General features: G+C 43.2%; 1 protein-coding gene across 1 annotated transcript in view; it reads left to right on the forward strand.

The window, feature by feature from the left end:
• The first annotated feature begins 4,019 nt into the window (after positions 1 to 4,019).
• Positions 4,020 to 15,974, forward strand: part of WASL (WASP like actin nucleation promoting factor) — a 48,553-nt gene continuing 36,598 nt past the window's right edge. Inside the window, exon 1 of the mRNA XM_082012441.1 lies at positions 4,020 to 4,328. Coding sequence (XP_081868567.1) covers positions 4,209 to 4,328 — 120 coding nt within the window. The 5' untranslated portion in view covers positions 4,020 to 4,208. The remainder of the gene's footprint in view (positions 4,329 to 15,974) is intronic.

Consider the following 15,974-nt stretch of genomic DNA (forward strand, 5'->3'; position numbering starts at 1 on the left):
AGGCTTTCCTGACTAATTAAAATAAAACTTAATTGCCAACTTTGCAACTTCCGTGGCTACTTCATGTCCCTCTGTAACTGAAATCCACAGGATATAAATTCAATACAGAGAAAAAAACCACCCTAGACTCCAGATCCTCTTTCTTCCACACTGTTACCCACCCAAAACAGGTCATATAAAATCTCTGTGAGAAAGGAAATGCAGTGACTGAATCTGAAATGAGCCGTAACTTCATAGACGATTCAGTTACCTCCAGAGCGGGCTGGGATTCCTAAATGTTTAAAGGTTCAGTGCACAAAGAGTAGAAGTGAATGAACCTCTTGTCATTAACTCATAAGTTATTTGCCATCGATTTAATAACAATGGCAAGCCCAGTCCTCTTCGATGAAGTCTCTGTTGAGAAAAACATAGTTTACTTAAAAAAAGAGAACTTTTGCCTTCACAACTCAAAACCCATGTCCAACCACAAAGACAGTTCCTTTTTTTGGTTACCACAAGCGGTTTTGCAGTAAGTAGACTGGTGTTTTCTACAGGCCCAAGCAAAAAAGACTGCTGAGGGAAACAAGCCCTTTCCTCCCTTTTGTTCATTCTTGGGCTGCCCTCTTGACATCCCCTCCCATGCGGCAACAGTAATCATATGCTCTCGCTCCTGGTCTCCCCCAGCCATGCTTATGTGGTCGCTGCAGCGAGGTTTGCACTTGTCCCAGGCTGCTCCACTTGTCACCGAGAACAACATGGAAGAGAGACGGTAGGAAATTTTTGTCTGTGGAGAGCCGCGTTCTCCTTTAAGCCTGCTTGTTTTTTGGTGTAACCAACTGCCTCTTCATCTTATGGCAAATAAGAAAGCCAAACTGTGTGACCTAAATTCAGCACTGGGTCAAAATCATTGATTTCCCAAGATTTGGGAAATGCAGTGACACTCCAAAAAAAAAAAAAAAAAATCAAAAATCCTTGGCGAACTAACTTCTTGCATTTAGATCATTCAGACTTTGATAAAACCTTTAAAGTATGTTATGAATTGTAGCGCTAGAAAAATTAACTTTAATTAGAAAGTTTTCCTCACCTTTTTACTCCATTTTCAATTGCTGAATGTTATTATTGAAATTGTGTGAATATTTAAACTCTGAAACTCAAAGTATGAAAGTATGAAAAATTATTGTAGAGGTCCATGTTTAAAGACAAAATTCAGAGATACGTATTTTTTGACAAAGGTCAGTCTGACAAGGATAATAAAAACTGTTTATTTTACAACACAAATCTTTAAAATCATTACACTTGCTTATATTAATACACGTTATGTCACTTCCAATGTATTTCAGTACCTTGGTGCAACAAGCTGGTACCCCGAAATGGTATTGGTATGTATTTCAGTACCTTGGTGCAACAAGCTGGTACCCCGAAATGGAAAAATACAAAAGAAGAGCAGCTTCCCATACAGCTAACAGACATCAGCAGTGGGTAACACAGCTTCAACCCTAAGGACTACAGTGAGAAATTCAGAGGAAAGCCTTGGATAAGCAATGACAACAATTTCCCTAAAAGAGGTCGGAAAGAGCACTGCAATTTCTTCAAAATATAGACAGGTAATTCTAGCTGTGGCTTTCTTTGGGAGAACTTTGCTTGAAATCATGCGTTTTATGCAAGAATAGCAGCTCTTTCCTGATATTACAGCAAACACAAGTAACAAAGGCAAAAATTTATTTTTCAGCGGGTCCCTTGCACTTATTACCAGATACTGATATTTCCATTTCCCTCCAGGACTCATTGCTTTGCCATGATACAAAAACAGACACAGCTTTTGCATAATTAATGAAACAGGGTCTGAAAATAGTCCTTTTTTCTTCCCCTTCCTGCCTACCCCCATTAAAAAAGCAAACAAAATCCTAACAATAGAGTCTGAAGGTTAAAGGTCCCTCACAAATAGCTACCAGCCAGCTGGCCTGCAAAGAACAGTGTGAAGTGAGAGGTATCACCCGTAACACCCAGAACTCTCTTTGAATGGCAAGATCTACAGAATAAGGAACAAACAGTAGAAGTTAACAGAAATGAGAAAAAAAATCAAGGAACATACGTGGTCAGAGAGGTTAGGACAGTACCAGCATGTACCCATCAAAGGTGTACTATATTTTTAGCAATTTACACTGTGACCACCAACAGAGGTACATAAATTTCCTTGAAGCAGCTTTGGCCATAAAATAACTGTTTGTTTTATGAAATTAAAAAAAACCTCAACAAAATACCAAGTGTCTTCTAGAGTGCTTCCATGTGTTTTATCTTTTTATCTACATTTTCAATAAGAGAAATGCTGCCAATATTCTTTAGCCAAAATACTTCCCCTTCCATTAAAATATGCACATACTTACACAAGAAAGGAATGAAAACTGAAGGACTTAGGATTGCCGAAATGTACTTTGGAAGCATTGGTTCCTACTGTTTTTCCTTGACCACAAAGGCCCAAGCCACTTCTGTGAGTTGTTCTGTATATGCGTATATTTGAAATTCTTTTTATGCTGGAAGCTCAGGATTTTCCATCATATTCTTGCTTCCTTACACTTTTGGACACAGTTACAGGCTCTTAAGTACAGGCAAAAGGGCCTATAAGCAGAGCAGAAGGGGTTGCCATCTGTTCCCGCCTGACCTTTTGGAAGATACGAAGAGAAGTCAGGTACAAAGACTTGTGTTCACAGGTTTTCCCCCGTGCTTCTTCAGTTCCTTACAACACAAAATAAATCACCATAGGGGGGCTGCTTTAGCACCTTCCCGATAGACAATGAATTTATCAGAGGATGTGAAGCCAACATATTCTTCACCTAAAAACACTGAGAAAACTATCAAGGTGTTCACTTTGACATCTGGTTTTCACCTTCACATGCAAGAAGCATGAGTATTTCTTTCACGCAGCTGAAGGCCAGGTTTGGCATAAGGCAGCTGCGCTCTGGATCTTCAGGCTTTGAAAGGTCTTCAACCTCCACCCCAGCTAGTCACTGCCACATGGAGAGAAGCAGGGAGGGAAGAGAAAACTAGCTGACAAAGGCTGCCCATGGTGTACATGATTTGTCCTCAGCAGTCGACCCCCGAGAGCCTCAAGTACCTACTACTATTTTTAGGTATTTCACCTCAAACTGTAGCAGCCTGCGTTGGGCAGTGTGATGGCCGACAGCCCCCTCCCGCCTCCCGGCCTGGCTGCGTACCGCCCGGACTGCATGAGCTATCCACCCCACGCATGACAGCAGGGAGCAATACAACCGCCTTGAGAATTTGTATGGCAAACCACGAGGAAACGTTTTCCTTTCCTTCACGAAAGGTGAAGAGAGTTTTGAGCTACAAATTAAATCAGGTTTCTCTAAAAATTTCTGGGTTGCAGCACGCCCTCCTCCCCGAACCAGCTCAGGCAATGATGCCGTTTAACGGACTTCGGGGCCTCTCCGCGCTCCGGCTGACCTCCCCTGGGGACCGGGCCTCCCCCCGCCCCGGGGCGGCACGGCTCCACGGCCCCTCGCCCGCAGCACCCAGCGGCGCCCCCGGCCGCGCTCCCCCTCACGCCCGGCCCCGACGGCTCCCGTGGCCTCCAGGACAGCGCCGCGCCGGTCCCCGCCGTGCGGCCGCATCCCGCCGGGCCCCATCCAGGGAAGGCGGCCGCGGCCGTTCCTTCTTCCTCTTCTTCCTCCTCCTCCCCGCTCCCCGTCTCCGCCCGGCAGCCGCCGGGCCGGCCTGGCAGGTATCGAGAGGCAGGGCGCGGGCGGCGGCGCTGGCCAGCGGGCTGCCGGGGCGCGGCCCGGCGGGGCGGGAGAGGAAGGCGGTGCCTAGCCCCCCCCCCAAACCCCGCACGGCGCATGGTCGCGGCGGCAGCGCGCTCGCCGACCTCCCCTATTGCTGCCGCGCGCTGTGGTCTCGCCCGCCCCCGCTGCCATGTTGGATCGTGCGGCCGCCGGAGCCGGGCCGGAGTTGGAAGTTTAGCGCCTCTCGGAGGGGCGGGCGTGATCAGCCGCCGGCGCGGAGCGGCACCGGCGCGGCTGCCCCCCTCCCTGGGCCGCCGGCAGCTGGCCGAGGCCCCGCCGCCCCTCTCCACCTCCCTCCTTCCCCGGCCCCGAGAGGGAGTCTCCGCGATGCGGCTGCTGTGAGGCCGCGGCGGCAGCGGAGGAGGAGGAGGGGGCCGCGGGCGCCAACGGTCGCAGGGCGGCGAGGGCAGCGCCGGGCCAGCCCCGGCCATGAGCGGCAACCCACAACAGCAGCCCCCGCAGCCGCGGCGGGTCACCAATGTGGGCTCCCTGCTGCTCACCCCGCAGGAGAACGAGAGCCTCTTCAGCTTCCTCGGCAAGAAATGCGTGGTGAGTCCTGGCCCGCGGCGACGGGGAGGAGGGGGCGGCCCGCGGCGCTCCCGGGCCTGGGACCCCGAGCCCGTCCGCAGCCCGGGCGCGGAGGGCCGGGGTCCGGGACAGGCAGGGGGCGTGTGAGGACAGCCCGGCCGGGGCGCTGGGAAGTTGAGGGCTGCGGAAGTTTCAGCCGGCCCGGCCCGCTCCGCTGCCCCCGGCCCGACGCCCGGGAAGGAGGTGGCCTCCGCAGGCCTCGCTCCTTGCCCGCCCCGTCCGCTGTCCCCCGGGCGGTGGGAGCGGAGCGGGGCTGCTGTGGGCAATGAATGGCGGCGGCCGCGGCCCGCAGCGCGGCTGGCTGGGCCCGTCGGCCGGCCCGGCCCGGCGGGGCTGCCCGCCTCGAGCTGTTGGCCCGGCCTCGCCCCCTCCGCCGTGTCGGCTGGAGCCGTGCGCCCCGGCGGAGCGGCTCCGCGACCTCCTCAAGCGTCAATATGGGCTCCGTCCATCTGCGCTCCCCGTCCGTCGGCCTCGAGTGGCCGGTGGGGCTCAGCACTGCCCTGCGGCTGACCCGTGCTCTGCGGGGGGGAGCGGGACAGCAAGGCAGCCGCCGCCGGGCTCAGTGGAAAAAGTTCAGTCGCTCGACGAGGCTGGGACGAGTCCCAGGTACACCTGCGGTACCGCAAAGCAGTGTTGGCGAAGTTGTAGGAAGGCTTCTATCAGTGCTAGGCCTGCCTTGGATTTAGTCTGTACTTTCCCCAGTCTAAACAACAGGTTCATGTACTCATATGGGACTCAAGTACTGCATCTTTTCCTGTCTGTGTATATATATATATAAAAGGCAAGATAATGATTAAAAGGAAAAGCCTTGCAGTAAATGTGCTACCAAGCATATCAGTAAGTTATACCTTTTTTTGCATGTTAATATAAAACTGTAGTTATCTGTATGAAAGAACTACTTGAAGGCTTCAAAAGTTAACCACTTGCTTTAGAAAAGAAGTAGTTTAGAAAAATCGTGGTTTTGAAAAAATGAAAAAAATGCTTCTTAAAAAAAAACAAACACAAAACGTTTGGAAGCCATTGCAAATCATGTTACCTGGCTGCTTTCTGATGCTTTATGTCCAGCACCTAGCATACTAATGTTAGGCACTGTGCATATTGCTGTAATACTATGAAAAGTATTTCATGAACTTAAAATTGTGATTTAAAGCAGGATATCTGTGCAGTCATAATGGTTCCACATAACTTTTTGGACTTTGAAATGGTATTGTTGATCAAACTGACTGTTGCAAAGAACGTGTAAGATGTAGTAACTGAACAGGAAGTAGGTGATATTTACATTGGGGTGGGTTAAATAAGATGCTGTCACAGGAACTAAGTTAAATGGGTCAGAAGGTGTGACTGTAAAGCATGTTTTTGAAAAGTAATAAATTTGTAAAAAGCACCTTAAATTAATTGGACTACTTTCAGGCACACATTTCATACATTTAGCTCCTTTGCAAAAGAACTCCAACTTTTCTCCAAATTTAAGAAATGGCACATGAATTTGTATAAGTGGATTTCCAGTTTGTTTTTCTGCAACTTGGATTTTCTTGTCAAGTGAACACACTTTTTGTTTTTGTTAGCTCAGCTGTAACACTCACCTACTCAAGTTCTCACCTTTTCTGCATAAATAGCATGGTGAAAGCAGACTTTGGAGGTAAATATCTTAACAGTATCTGGGTGTCATGTGATCTGTGGCAAGCTGATAGCTTCATAGTCATGACTTGCTTTGCATTTTCCTTGAAACTACACATTTTTGTGATTTTTCACTGAATCTCGGTTGACTTTCCAATTGAGGTTCCTCTAATTGTGGCCCATTCTCTTCCCCTTTTTTCCCCAGCCCTGTATGCCCTCTAGGTTAAGCATAGGCTCATCTTACTATAATTGAGGATCGCTGCTCAATCTTGAGAACTTGAGTGTTGAAGCTCTAGAGATACTTAACCAGGCTTTTTTGGCTTACTGTGGCATGTGTTAAAAATGGTGACACTTCAGAAACTAATTCATGAACAGATTGAACATATCTGCCCCTTGGAGAGCAATGTCTATCAAAGAATTGGAATGGGCACCTGGATATGGTAGCAGCTTCAGCTGTCTAACTTGAATCCACAATGTCTGTCTGTTAGAGCCCAGTAGTACTCTTGATACTCTTGACCTTCTAGCTTGACTCAGTGTTGGCATGCTGTGCTGATAAATGCCTTTTTTCTGTAATGTACATGATATTTGATCTCTTAATATCCATGTTTCAATTATTCATTAGTGAAACTTCAGACTGTAAATGCCTCTTTCAAGAAAGGAAAACCTTGCAATTTTCGTAGGATGCTACAAGCTTGCTTTCCCATCAGCTGAACTGTCTGTGCTACCTGGTTGCTACAGGTGGTGTTTCTGTCAGTGTGGGGCATGGATATGCTACTGGATGTGATGTGCATCTGCCACATTGACATAATTTTAAGTTATATTTGACTTGACCTTGTGTTTAGATCACTAGCAAAATGAATGCCAGAGGAACAGTTGAGACATTACACTGTGATCCTAGATATTCTTTTTATAGTAATAATTTATAGTGCTCTTATGGAGGGCATAGTGCTGGTATCAGTCCTGAGGGGCTTTGTTGAGAAAGCATGTGGTGCTCTGGACCTGATTTATTTCAACAGTCTTTCCTTTGACTCTGTTTTTGACTGATAACAAGGCAGCTACTTTGAAATAACATTGAGAATTCAGCTACTCTGTTTTTGTTCTATGGAAAAGCGAAGGCATTTATTAAGTAGCTTAGTTTTGATTGAGTACTTGCAACCTATGAACTCCGATACTGACATAATTTCAATGGCATCTTAAGTAATAATGACTGGTAAACACAAAAATTAGCTGTGAGTGGGGGAATTGATAAAGAACCATTGCTCTGTGTGTGTTGCTGAGGCTAGTACCATTTTCTGGACTGTTACTGATACTTTGGGAGTCTCATTGACCAATAGGCAAATGTACATACAGCAAGATACTGATTTTTTTTTTTTTACTCCCCTTTTTTTTTCCCCCCTGCTTGCTGAGCTGTAAAATGCTTATCTGAATCTATAAGCAATTAAAATACCTTTGCCCATGACAAATCAGGTTTTCAAAACCAAGCCACGGGCTAATAGTCAAAGCTGCAGCTATAGTTAATTTGGTTAAAATATGAATCCAAATGTAGAACTACTTGCAGTAGGTATGCAGTGTAAGGTAGCCGTTTAGGACTTTTGTTGCTGTTTAGGCATGTAACTAATTTTCATTAAGGTACATTTGTTATTTAGGTCAGGTGTAAAATTTACTATCTATAGAAATTTTTCAGTAACTATTTTTTATCATAATGTTGAAATAAAAGTCTGTGTAAACTTAAGCTAAGGTGAGCTATGAGATCACTTTTGTGCATATTAATTAAATATTTTTGTGGTTATACTGAACTTGGAAGTTTTTGCTTAAGTCTGCATACTTATAAATAAGTTACTTTAATTTTGTCCTAAGGAATAAGAATGAGTTTTGTAAGGAAAAGCAAATGTTAGGTGTCCCATTAATAATTTTTGATAAAGAAGGTACTTTTATAATTTGCATGATTAATATTGGTCAATAAAGTCACTGATGAAAAACTAGTTTATTCTGTAGAAATAATTTTATGTGTGTGAGAGGCCTTAGGAAAGAAAACGAGAAGCATGTACTTGATAACATTAGAAGTAGGTAATGGGGTATGGATATTTTATACTGCTTAGAAGTGGGACTCAACTCTTGGATAAGGTGTAATGATAAGGATAAGGCTAGGAATAAGTTGTTATTTATAGGATCTTGCCATGGTTGGTACGGTAAACAGGAACTGGTAAAGAAAGCAAAAAGAGAAGTGACACAGCAGTACACTAAGAAAACTGTTTTGGCTGCTTTTAAAGTGCATGTGACCAGAATAAGATTGTCTGTCAGAGCCAAAGGACGGATTACAGTAATAGTTGAGATAAGAACTATAACTGCCATTCAGGTTTTTATTTTGTTTTTATTGATAAGAATTGAAGTTTTTATCAAGAAAGGACTTGTAAGATTACCTGTGTGTATGAAAACAGCATGAACTAAAACTTGAAGGTGGACTACAGGTCTGAGTGATAGGCAACTTCATATGGCTGAGAAGTGTTGGGACTCTTCAGCTTGAGTTTATGCTGCAGGCTGTATATCCAGAAAAGGTTGAGATTGTAGTTTGAAAAGGAGTTACATCTTGAACAGATAGTAAGAACAAAGTCATCAGTTCAGTGGTGGTTCTCTCATCTTTGCCTATGTAAGAGATGTAACATCTCTCATCTTTAGATGTTACACTCTCTAACATCTTATTGTTTTTAAATGAGATGCAGAGTGAGAAGACAAAGTGTAAAGCATAGGGTCTTGTGGAACAGAAGAATATTGAGAGTTACGCCTGGATTTCTTTTGAGGTCTGTCCTGTTCTATCAAAAGACATCTCATATCTTCAGATGCCTCACTGATATCCACTGGAGTCACTTCCCTAAGCAACTTGTCAGCAATAATTGTCGTTCTAGCAGGGATTACACTGGGTTTTGACAGTTCCTCTGAACCAAACCTGTGCCTACAAAACTGGCATGAGTCAGGTCAGGCTCTTCAGAGCAAGTGGCTTAGCTGTCGTCCTCGAACTTCCTCCATGTATCTACAGTAGGGTTACTTATCATAAAGTGTTTCTCATGCTTGTTTTCTTCACAGCTTGCTATTAAGCTAAGGTAGTGAATTATGCTATAAACAGATTACTTACCCATGGATGAAAAAAGTTTTGAGACCACACGTGAAGACACTACAAGGCGTTGCATCTCATAGCTGTATATATTTGAGACAAAGCATCAATTCACAAAGGGTGAAATTCGGTTCAGGAGTAAGAGACAGAAATTTAGGAGTTAAAATCCCATTATTGGCAGTAGACATCACTGGCTGTTACCTATATCTCCTAAGTAAACCTTAAGATAGAAACTTACAATTATCAGCTGAATTTCTGTTTTTTTCAGTGACTGTAGTGGTTACATCTCTCCTGACCATGCTTGTAGCTCATGTGCTAGACATAAATTGTGTCTTGACATGCAAGGTGAGTCCTACTACAAATTTCAGTCACTGTCTGTCTATGTTATGAAGTATTGCATGCTGCTAAACAGAAAGTGAGGTAGTAATATAGGCCTGGAACAGGTACTTCAGTCTATTAAGGCTTCAGTGCTCTTGCGTTGTCTTCTGAGATACTTTGTAGATCTTTTCTCTGTTTTGGAGGCAGCCAAGTGCGGACAGTCTCTTAGCATCTCTGTGGTGAATCAGCTGGTCAAGTATACCACTTGCGCTCCTGATAACGTGCTCTGGAATCCTGTAGTGTACAGACGCAACAGGATGAAAACAATTTGTAGTCACAAGCTGTTGTGTTGTAACTTATTAGCTCTTCCCAGCTACGAATCAGGTGGAGTAATTTAGATGAGCACAAACTTTCAATGTAGGATTCAGATGAACAGTCATGTTTTGACTACAAGAGTCCCACCAAGATGTCCAGATACCACTTGTTTAGGAGAACACCTAAGGAAGAGGTAGTTTCTTGTTAAAAGATAAAGATTGAGTTTACTATTTCATGCAAATGGAAAGACTCTTCTTCTTCCTTTAATGGAGAATTGATGTGATTTTTCTGCATTCTCTGATCATAAATATTGATTTGAATCTGTTATTACTAGAATGTTTCCTCTGTGAATATCTATTCTGAGGTTCTCAAGGGCTTAGTGTAAGCCCAATTTGTAGCAAGTAGAGTGTTTAAGATCCGTCTTATGCCATGCAGTTTTAGGGTAAAAAGGTGGTAACGGAAAATGTTCTAACTTCAGATCTCGAACCTCTTATTTCGGAGGAGTTCTGGTATTTCTGCCTGAAAAAAACTTCCCTGTCTGCTGTAGAGCTTTTTATGACCCTTGTTGCTCTACTGTTAGTGTCTCTAGTAGTGCCGGAATTAAGAACTTGTTTACTGCTATCACTGGTAAGTAATGACTGCAGGTGCCAGCAGGGCAGCAATTGGCACTGGCAGCTCCTAGCTCAGTGGCGGAATGGGTGGAATGAAGTGTTGAAGTAGTTTGTATATGATGAGTGAGTGTCATCTAGGAACTTTGCAGTAGTTCATTAAACAACGTGACAAAAGGCTTGATTCTTTCACTGACCTTTTATAGGCAGAGCTGTCTGCAGTGGAGATGGGGTTTCATGAGCATGTAAGAACTCAGTTTCTCAGAGAAAGTTTGCTGTTCGCTTAAAGCTGTGTGGTAAGATTTATGGTATCCTCTCTGGTATCACTGGAGCGAGCATGTTTCATAGTCTTGTCTCTTGAGGAATCATTAGTACAGAAATTAAAATTTCGTATAGCGCAGGAGATGTAGGTTTCATGACCTAATATCTAGATAATAAAATATAGGAAGCAACTAAAACGTGTTGTGGGCACTAGACAGTTGCTTATTGGTAGGTTAGGGTACAGTTTCCTCAAGAAGGCCTGGCATTATGTGTTACTTGGGCACAGAGTGATTTTTTTATTGGCCTGTTTGTTTTCCTTGTAACAGTAAATCATACAAAGTTTATTTAGTGGAACTAGAAATACATCTTCCTGGGTGGTTTTAAACAGCCCACTCTACCAGGACATGACTTGGATGATGTACAAGATAGTTTTGTTTCTCAAGGTATTTGCTTGGGTACACTGCCATGCCAACTTCTGTGACTTCCAGACATGTTGTTTATGCCAGGATAACTGATGAAATGGGTATAGTAGGTGTGCAGTTACCCTCAGGGACAGTTGCAGTTAAATCTGAAGATCCTGAATCGTGGTGTGATCTTCATGTGACAGGAGCTGTGTACTACAAGGGTCCAAATGGAAAAAGAGATGTAATGCAAACAGTCATAGGAACACTTTCTTAGAAAGCTGCTCACTTGCTTAATTCTTCAAATTCAGTAGTGTATTTTCAGCTACCCATAAGTAAAGGTAGACAATATTCCTGACACCTCTTCATGTTTATACAGTGAATGACACTTTAGGCATCTCAAATTAGAATTCTTGTGTTAAGAATATATGAGTCTGGAAGAATTTCATTAAATTAATTACTCAGTTCCTGTAGACTTAATGTTCTGGGGAGAAGATCATTGCTGGCAAGGAAACTGTTGCTGCAGAGCTCCATGACATACTGGCAGATCTGCATATTGCAGCTCACCTTAGGCACTTGCTTCCATACATGCATCCCCACCTTGGTGAGACTGTTTTCCTTATGCTCTTTATTTGGCTATCCTTAAAAGCCTTACTCTAAGGCAGCTTTTTTTCTTTCAAGTTTTCTGAGAAACAGTGTTAATGCATTTTCCAGTCCTCCAGTGTGTCTATCTTAAAGCTGGAAGATCCCATTAAGGCTTGCTAATCAAGGTTGTAAGTGTTTCCATTTCCATAAGATGGTTTCACACACCATTTTTCCCTTCAGAACTTTATGTGTAATTCAGAATTCCCCTGCATTCATCTCACTTCCCTTCTAAGTGAATGTGTTATTTTTGCCTTTATCTCCTCTTGTTAATTAGCCACTATGCGACATCAGAGTGGTATAGTTATACGGGAACATATCTGTGCTGAGCAAGCATATTTTGTGGGGGGGGGTACCGTGCCTGCAACTTGAGAAACACTGACCTAATGAAAGAAAATGAGGCTTTCTCCTCTTTGAAAAAGCTATGAAAACTGTATTTAATTAGTTGAACTCTTAATTATGGAAAGATAACTATTGCCTCCAAGATTGCAAACACTTTTAAAAAAGGCATTTATTTCAAGTGTTATCGATGATGGTTTTCCTGAAAGTTAGGCAGCACTTGGTGAGACTGTTACAAAAAAGGTTAAGTTAAAAAATGGATTTGTAAATAACATTCTCTGAGTATTAAGTAAAAAGGCCTAGTACTTGTCTTGCTGTCTAGGCTGAAGAACAATGAGAATATTTGAATATGGAAATTTGGTACTAAATTGTAAGTGCTTTTCCACCCCTCAAGGTGACAGCTGAGGGATTTATTTATCTGTACGTGATTTGTGGATAAGAAAAGAAACTAGTATTAATTTGTTGTATTAATATCTTCCTATGTTAGGGATAAAGAAAAGTTAGAGATGTTTTACAACCTTCTTCGTACCTTTTATAACAGAAGTGGTAATTTACTGACTTAAAAAGAATTTTAGTTTCTATGTTGAAAACAAAGCTTTAAGATTTTTATACAGCAGATTACTGTAAAGTTGGTAATGATATTCTAGGAATCAACCACTATTTCTTTTCTAAGCCCCATCCTGCTGGTTTGCTTTGAAGCTTCCATCAGGGTCTCCTTGCACTCTCTTACCACACATGTTCTATTTTTTAACAAGTTTTCTGTCCTTCTGTCCCAGCAAAAGGGTTTCCTCTCTTACTTCCTTTCCCCCTTGTACCTCAAGTGCTTCCAGGATTTTCCTTTCTCCCTTCAGTTCCTGCACCTGTAATCTGCACAACGATCTCCAGGCAGAACTGTCTCTCCTCCCCACCATTCTTCCCTCCACTCCTGTACTCTCTTACTTCTCAGTTCCACAAGTGTTTTGTTCTTGCTGATTAACATTGTGTCTCATCAGACATAGTCCTACCCATGCCCAGTGCTGGGATTGACATGGCTAGTATTCTTCTAACTCAACAGAGCATTGCACGAGGAAAGAGATGAGGAGAGGAGACAATCTCTATGCCAGCCAGCTGTTTGCTGCTGTATACATAGACTGCACTTCAGACTGAGAATTGGATGTTAGACATTTCCTATTTCCGTATTCACTGACCCAAAGTCATTGTTCATGTTTCTATAGAAAAGAGAACTTTTGGTGGATAAGAGAGGGGGAAGCAAAAACCAGAATATGATATTCCTCAGGCTTCTTGCACTGCTCCACCCTCTACTGCTGCTTCTCCAGGGAGGACCAGACTCTCCAGTTTGTAAGCTGCTATATTAAGAAACTGTATACTGGAAGATATGGCTTCAGCAACTCTACAGGCTCAGATTTGAAACCACAGAATTGCTTAGTCCTGCTTTGAGTGAACTGTAAGTTATTTCCTGCTCCTCTAACCATGTGACAGTGCACTGTGAGCACAGCTAAGATGTGGTCATTCTTTGTAAGTAGACATTTTTTTCCTTTACTCCCCCTCAGTCAGCCAAAGCAAATAGAAACATCACTTGGCTTATGACACTAAATATACACAAAGGCATCCAAATAGGCTCCTCTCTGTAAAACTGTGCTTGATTTTTGTGGTTAACTGAAAAGAGGAAGAAAACTATGAACATCCTGTAGTGGTACATGTTCTGTGCAATACTACAGGCAAAAGCTTCCCCTTGTGTTTGCAAAGAAGGAAGCAGTAGGTTCTAATCCAAATGCAGCGTTGTTTTTTCTTTATTTGCCTTTAGTCTGTAGTTAAAACTATCTCAGGTATGAAATTCATTTTATAACTGGGCACACAGAATTATTAGCTTTTATATTTCTAGTAACCTGTCAATTAACAATTTCAAAAACATACAGGTTTGGGACTTAATTTTGTGCAGTTCTATACCAACAAATATTTTTAAGCCATACAATAGGTGTTGTTGTTTTCACCTTTCTTAAATGATGTTGGCTTCTTTCAGTGTTACACTGCACTGTTAGCACTGTTCTCAGTTTGTGTAGCTGGAACGTTAAATTTAAAACTATACAAGGTTTTAAAGTGTCATTGCAACAGAAAATGCTAGTTGCACTTGCTCTCTAGAACTCAGTAGTGATTCAACAAACACTTACCTATTTAAAAAAAAAAAATTCCGTTTTGTCTTTGAGAGATTTGTCCATGTCATATTCAGGTACCAGTATTTATATACTTGAGACACTGTTACTATGTCTGTATCTGCACATAGCATGTCCTTCCTTGCCTTAGTTCAGACGTGTACAAGATGCAATACACTTAGCTGTGCTACAGTTTTGTTTGATAGGATGAATGGAGATGGATTTGGTGCTAAATGTTTCTCTAGGAGATCTTACTCCCTGTCATGGTTTTTACTTCATCTTTTTATGTCATTTAGGAGGTCTCTCTTTCAGTGCTTCAGTTCTTTATTGAGACTTTTCCTTAACAGTCTCTTTGAATACCTCTGGCTTTTGCTGCCTCTAAACAACAAATGTTGTCTGTTCCTCTGCGCTCTGTTCATACTGTTTCAATGAGGGTTGCTTATCGAACAAGTATTCCTGCTGCTGCTCCAAGCTTCACTCTGTGTAACCAAGGGGTCCATCCCTCACACTAGCCATACCTGTCTGGACCATACCTTTCTGTCCCCAATAACCAGAACTGACAGGCTCAAAATGTAAGACACCCACCCAGGGTATATTGAAGCTTAGTGGCAGAAGAATGCATCTTGTCCTTTCTCTCACCTATGGTCTGTCAGCCAGCTGTGCTATCCTATTGATGCTAACAAACCTAAGTAGCATGAACTCAGGCACTGTTCTGTGACTGTCCATGGTGTTTAATTTGTTGGCACACTTCCTGGCACAAATTTGGGTAACGCTAGCTAGTACTCGCCCAAATTAATGAGCATGGTTTTGGGAATAGAATGGTGTAAACACAATTCCAAATAGACGGTATGGGTGGGGCCATCCTTACTCAATTTGTGTTGTGTTGGGAGGAAAGAGAGCATTCCTCTGTGTAAATGTGCATTCTGCTATACCACTCGCCATCGGATCCAGAAACTGCCCCTGATCCTAGATACTAATATTTGCATAACCAGTAAAAGCTGCCATGAGACAAAACTGCAGCACAGGAAGTTCCACCTCAACATGAGGAAAAACTTCTTTACTGTGAGGGTGATGGAGCACTGGAACAGGCTGCCCAGAGAGGTTATGGAGGCCTTCAAAACCCGACTGGATGTGTTTCTGTGCAGCCTGCCCTAGGTGATCCTGCCTTGCCAGGGGGGTTGGACCGGATGATCTTCAGAGGTCCCTTCTAACCCCTACCATTCTGTGATTCTGTGAAAAGCAACTGTAGTGCTGGGGGTGGGGAAATGGAAGTGAGCTATCTGTTCTAGTGTTGTCAGTAGCAAACACATCACAGAATAAGGGTCAGCTCTGCTGCTGTTCTCATAACTGTCCTCTTTGACATCAAGCCAGAGTCAAACCTGGTTTTCCTGCCAGCAACAGAATTAAATCTTGTCTCACTGGTCCTAGAAATTGCTTTTGGAAACCTGAGAAAATGCAGGTGACTAGAAGTTTCCAGCAGATGAAAGTGTGCCTGTGCATGTAACAACCTACTGCGGTGGACAATTTGTGAAGTGCATCTGATATACTGTGAACACAAACTCATATGGTTCCTGATCCTATTCTCTGATTTCAGGAGGGAAAAAAAAAAAATGCCTTCTGGTAAGGAGATCTGACTTAATTTGTAGCCATGCTTCTACAGACTGCATTAGGTACATCAGGGGTGACCTTGAGGGCTGCTGCATTTCACTTACTGTACTTCTTGATTACAGAGCACTGGCCTACCAAGAAAATTAATTCCTGTCTAGAGCTTTCTTTTCTGATGAGTAGTTTGTAAGTAATTTAAGAAAAGTTCTGTGCATCTTCAGAGATTCCAGGGATGTGCTGAG

Source organism: Phaethon aethereus (genome assembly GCF_964289735.1).
Source record: "Phaethon aethereus genome assembly, chromosome: 1".
Lineage (NCBI taxonomy): Eukaryota > Metazoa > Chordata > Aves > Phaethontiformes > Phaethontidae > Phaethon > Phaethon aethereus.